General features: G+C 41.8%; 1 protein-coding gene across 1 annotated transcript; it reads left to right on the top strand.

Moving 5' to 3' along the window:
- Positions 1–1,428: 1,428 nt before the first annotated feature.
- Positions 1,429–3,714, top strand: LOC102288063 (olfactory receptor 13C7). The gene has a single exon (XM_005909969.2). The coding sequence runs from the start codon at positions 2,397–2,399 to the stop codon at positions 3,354–3,356; it is 960 nt and encodes a 319-aa protein (XP_005910031.2). The 5' UTR covers positions 1,429–2,396; the 3' UTR covers positions 3,357–3,714.
- The last annotated feature ends 2,234 nt before the right edge of the window (positions 3,715–5,948 follow it).

Genomic DNA, 5,948 nt, shown 5'->3' on the forward strand with positions numbered 1-5,948 from the left:
GCAGGAGAGAAACAGACAAGAAACAATGACCAACATGTATAGAAAAACAATTGAGGGTGTTAGAAACTGCATGGACTCGGGACTGAGGCATAAAGGAGGACTGAACACACGCATCTAATTTTGCTCCTTTGTGAAACCCGCAAAAACTACCATAATACGTCTTTGTTTTGCTTAATTTTGTTTTTAATGACAAAATCAACAAGGTTAAGGAGAAGAAGGGAGATATCAGAGTGAAGACATTTTGAACACTGGAAAGTGAATGGGCTAGTGGCTGATCTAATAGAGCCAAATCCTAAGCCAGAAACTAGGAGAGCTGAGCCACAACCAGACCTACAGCACCGAGGACCCGCTGTACCAGGTCTCTCTGGGACCAAGGATAAAGATGGATGCTGCTGAAATAAGGAGGATTGGGAAAAAAACTCTAAGCAACACAGGTCCTACACCCCCTCCCTCATTCTGTGACATTGGTTGACTGTCCCTTACCTACCTTAACAAAAATTTATTCTCTGGAGAGGATAAGACACATGCACCAAAGAAAGATTTCAAACAAAAGGACATCATTTCTGCAATCAGCCGACCATTTTCGGGTCCAGAGCTGCACTACCTGTGAAACCAGATTCATTTATGACCGCCCCAACCCCTCACCACTGAACGCCCTGTGAAGGCCTGGCCTGTTGTAGGCACTCTGAATTTATTTGGTGGGACACAGACAAGAGGGAACCTTCCAGGACACTTGCTTTTTTCCAGTCCTGAGATTCTAAATTTGGAAATGCCAGGGGTGCTAAAGGGTTTGTCCTGTGGGTTTCACATTCTTCCAGCTCTATTGTGGGCTCTGCTGAGAGTTCTCACTGACTGGGGGGGTCAGGTTAACTCTGGCAGGACCAGAATGACCCTTTTTCTCTAATGCTTTCTACTAGCTCAGCAGGATGGATACAAAGAGAGGGAGGGGGAAAGAAAGTGCTTCTGGCGGGACTTCAGAATAATTGGATCTTGGGGACATAATCTCAGATGTATAGAGTTTCCAAATTTTGTCACTTCAACTTCTAAACTTTAAATCACCTCAGGGACTAGAGTAATACCAGTAGCAGAGTGGGATTTAAATGGCTTCTGGTATGCAATGGACAGTCCTTTGTGTATTTTTTCTGAAACAGAACAAAGCCAAGAAAATTTAGCTTTCATCCATCTCAGGTGCTAACTCCTCTGGCTGCTACTTTCAGACTCGATTGGCTATTTTAGGCTTCTTCCTCAGACAGAAGAAAAGTGATTTACTTTATTGACCTATTTACAAAAAAGGTAAGAGAACACCTATATATATATATATATATATATATATATATATATATATATACACATACACACACAATACTATATACATTAACTGTTGTGGACCCAGCATCATAAAGGACATCTTAGTGACAGACAGTTCAAGAACAAGAAATTCAAGAGGTCATTTAGTCCCTGGGATGGAATACCTTTCAAAACAATCCATTCCAGAGTGAGTATGAGGGAGCTGATGGCCAGAGAGGAAAAGGGACTTAACGATTGCCAGGCCATGCTGCTAAGTAGCTTCAGTTGTATCCGACTCTGTGTGACCCCATAGACGGCAGCCCACCAGGCTCCCCCGTCCCTGGGATTCTCCAGGCAAGAACACTGGAGTGGGTTGCCATTTCCTTCTCCAATGCATGAAAGTGAAAAGGAAAAGTGAAGTTGCTCAGTCGTGTCCGACTCTTAGCGACCCCATGGACTGCAGCCTACCAGGTTCCTCCATCTACGGGATTCTCCAGGCAAGAGTACTGGAGTGGGTTGCCATTGCCTTTGCCAGGCCATGAGTGATTGGCAAAGGCCAGCTCTTTGGGTAAATGCTTCTGAGGAGCTTTGGAAGGTGAGCGAAGGAATAAATGAATGAATATCCCAGGGGCTTGGGGGCTGTAAGAGAGGGAACTGTGAAAGAGGAGAAAGGTAACATCCAAAAATGCTTGGAGGGGAATGGTCAGGAATTAAGCACAAAGGAGATCAGTTATTTCCACCAGTCCTGTGCCCCAAAGCAGGTGAAATCATACAAAAGGAATGTAACACTTCTCAAGAAATTGATGAAAATAAATTGGCCATACATGGTATAACTTGAAGTAAATGTGTGACATCAACCTTGAACATGATTAGAAAAATTCAACCCAATCTGGTAACACTTTCATGGGCAGCCAAACACCATAAAGTAGATTTTGAAAAATTTCTCTCCATTTTACTTAGAACAACACAAAGAACTGCCCAGATTGCTAGAAGAGTTCTCTAAGCGCTCAGCAGGACAAGTTTCCTCACTGGTTTTCTGGCCTCTTTGGGTATCAGAGAATCATGAAGTTGGCTTTTTGAGTTCAAACAGGTGACAGAGAGGAGACACTATGGACAGATCCAATTGGACCTCCCCCCTGGTGGGGTTCGTTCTCCTGGGCCTCTCAGCCCACCCAAAGCTGGAGAAAATGTTCTTTGTGCTCATCCTGCTCATGTACCTGGTGATCCTGCTGGGCAATGGGGTCCTCATCCTGGTGACCATCCTTGACTCCCACCTGCGCACACCCATGTACTTCTTCCTGGGGAACCTCTCCTTCCTGGACATCTGCTACACAACCTCCTCAGTCCCCCTCATCCTTGACAGCTTCCTGACACCCAGGAAAACCATTCCCTTCTCAGCCTGTGCTGTGCAGATGTTCCTCTCCTTTGCCATGGGGGCCACAGAGTGTATGCTTCTGGGCATGATGGCGTTTGATCGCTATGTGGCCATCTGCAACCCTCTAAGGTACCCTGAGGTCATGAGCAAGGCTGTCTATGTGCCCATGGCTGCTGGCTCCTGGGTAGCTGGAAGCACCAGTGCCATGGTGCAGACATCCCTAGCAATGCGACTGCCCTTCTGTGGGGACAACGTCATTAACCACTTCACCTGTGAGATCCTGGCTGTCCTGAAGTTGGCCTGTGCTGACATCTCCATCAATATAATCAGTATGGCGATGGCCAATGTGATCTTTCTGGGCATCCCAGTTCTGTTCATCTTTTTCTCCTATGTGTTCATCATTGCTACCATCTTGAAGATCCCCTCAGCTGAGGGGAGGAAAAAGACCTTCTCCACCTGCTCTGCCCACCTCACAGTTGTGGTCATCTTCTATGGGACCATCCTCTTCATGTATGGGAAGCCCAAATCCAAGGACCCTCTGGGGGCAGACAAACAGGATGTTGCAGACAAGCTCACCTCCCTCTTCTATGGGGTGGTGACCCCCATGCTCAACCCCATCATCTACAGCCTCAGGAACAAGGATGTGAAGGCTGCTATGAGGAACCTGGTGACTCAGAAATGCTTCAACTGGTGATGGTGGAGGGGTCCTGATAGTTCACCTGAGGGTCTCAAGAGCATAAGATGAAGGGATAAGTTCATGCAAGTTTCCATAGGTACATATAATTACACAAAACCTCATTATACCCAAGAACTTTGTGTGAATAGAAAAGCAGTCAGTGTGAATTTTCCCATCAATCTCTAGGCAATTATACAAAAGTATATTCTTGCTGATCTAGTCTTTTACTTCTCTGTATCTTCCATGCATACTAAACAAATTGATGTCAAAGAAAAGTAACTCTTCAAGTTTTATTTTCTAATTCATAAAAGCTCTACTCTATAGAGCTTTTCATAGTCTATAATTCAGTCACTCCTTGGCTCACTCGCTGACCATATTTGAATGGGTCCATACTTTTATGGTCACCTGTCAGCTCTTCCTACTCCATATCAAACAACAGTAATATTTTTATCTTTATCCTCATTGTACTTTATTTTTATTGTCATTTTAATTCTTTTTTTAAATTTTATTTTATTTTTAAACTTTACATAATTGTATTAGTTTTGCCAAATATCAAAATGAATCCGCCACAGGTATACATGTGTTCCCTATCCTGAACCCTCCTCCCTCCTCCCTCCCCATACCATCCCTCTGGGTCATCCCAGTGCTCTAGCCCCAAGCATCCAGTATCGTGCATTGAACCATTTTAATTCTTAAAACTGTTTCCTGAATCATTCTCTTCCTATGTCTCCATAATTAGCCTCTTTCCCTTGCCCTTAACCAAGGGCCCAATCAGAAAATCATTTACATCCTTGGAGCAGAGAGAAAAACAAGGTGTGGCAGACTGATGCAAAGGTAAAAGGTTTAGGCCTTTTTCTTTTCCTTTTCTGAAAATGTTATTCATCCTTGGCTTCTTTCCCTAGAAAACACTGGCTTCCCATGGGTCATCAGAGGATTGTGGAAACTGAGAGATGTGGAGGGTAATCAAATAAATTCTATTAAATACCTGACCTGGCTTGACCAAGCATGCAGCCAAGAGGTGACCATCACTTGCCTTTGTACCTAAGAATCCCCAGAGCCACGCAGTCAGTGTTTAGAGGGAGAGGTGGCGGTGCTCAGAGATGAAGGAAGAGATGCATAGGAATCGCCTTCATGACTGGTGAGGAATTCCCTAGAGTTATCCATCTAGAAGTGCAACTAAAAGAATGGGCAAAGTAGAAAACCTCTGACAGTTGATATGAATTTTTAATCCAACAGAGAGGAAACAAACTACCACTCAAAGCAACCAGCCTTTGCTGAAAAAGAGTTATTTCAGGAAGATGGTCTGAAATTAAAGAAAATTCTCAGTAGTTTTTTTCAGTGGAATTCAAGAGGGTATTGAATCAACAAGAGCAGTCTAAAAAAGGAGGCTAGGAGAAAAGATAACTGAGAAATAAGAACATTTGCTCAGGGGAAACAATCCCACTTACTTGGATTCAGTATGGAATTCATGAGGACACAGAGCAGATGAAAGACGAATAATAACTAAAAATTTTTTCATGGAATAGAAGTTTAGATATTTTGTTCATAAAAGGTTCATCAAACACCCAATAAGAAATTATAGCAAAAGACCCACCTACCTAGATTCAAAGATAAATTTTAATTCCTATACATACCAAAATAATCCTGCAGACTTTTCCACAGAAGAAAAGCATATTTCCTAATAAGGAATGAGAGTCTGCCAATGGCCTGCTGTTCCCCAACCCTAAATGTAGACATTGGCAGAATAAGGTTTTTGAAGTTCTGAGGGAAAGGAAATGGGTTGTGAATCCTGAATTCTATACATCCCTTATCTTTGCACAGATACAAGGGTTTAAAAGACACTTGCTGTCATGCGTAAGCATAGAAAGCACATATCCATACAATCTCTTCATGAAAATAATTTATTTAGAATGCTGTCCCAACAAACAGTTAAAAATAAAAAATTGAAAGGAAGTGATAGAATAAACAGTGGGGAATGATGAAATACATAGGACCAATCAAGTCTAGTCAATTCTTATACTGATTTTGCAAAGATGAATACATGATGGAATTATTAGCAATCGTGTCGAGGTGAATAATGATGATGAAGCAATGACAGAGCTCCATTTATAATTCTAGATGAATTCATCTAGCTGGGAAATGAAGAAAGAGAAAGTTACACCCCTAAAGGCTTCATCGGATATGGTGGGAAGGGTTCCTATAAATACAGTCCATTGCACTGATACTGAAGGGCAGCAAAAGTCTTAATATTCTTGTTGAAAATTTAAGAATAAATACCAACAAGTATTAGGGTGAAGTTTTTGAAAGAACTAGAGGGTTATGAAAGAACAAAGAAAGTTGATCAAATGAAAAAACTCATTTATTGAACCTGAGGGAATTTAAATCACTATATACTAAACAGATAATACATACTACCCAGAGGCCGCTTTCTTTTTTTTTTTTTTTTTTTAGGATATGCAAGGTTTTGAACATCAGATCAATTACTGCAACCATTTTATTAACAGATTAAAAAAGAAAAAGTAATCTCACCCACAAATGTTGAGAAATAATTTGGTAAAATTTAGCATCTGTTTCTGACTCTCTTAAAGTAGTGGATTTGAATAGAGGAAT

The sequence above is a fragment of the Bos mutus genome, chromosome 8 (genome assembly GCF_027580195.1).
Source record: "Bos mutus isolate GX-2022 chromosome 8, NWIPB_WYAK_1.1, whole genome shotgun sequence".
NCBI classification, from domain to species: Eukaryota; Metazoa; Chordata; class Mammalia; order Artiodactyla; family Bovidae; genus Bos; species Bos mutus.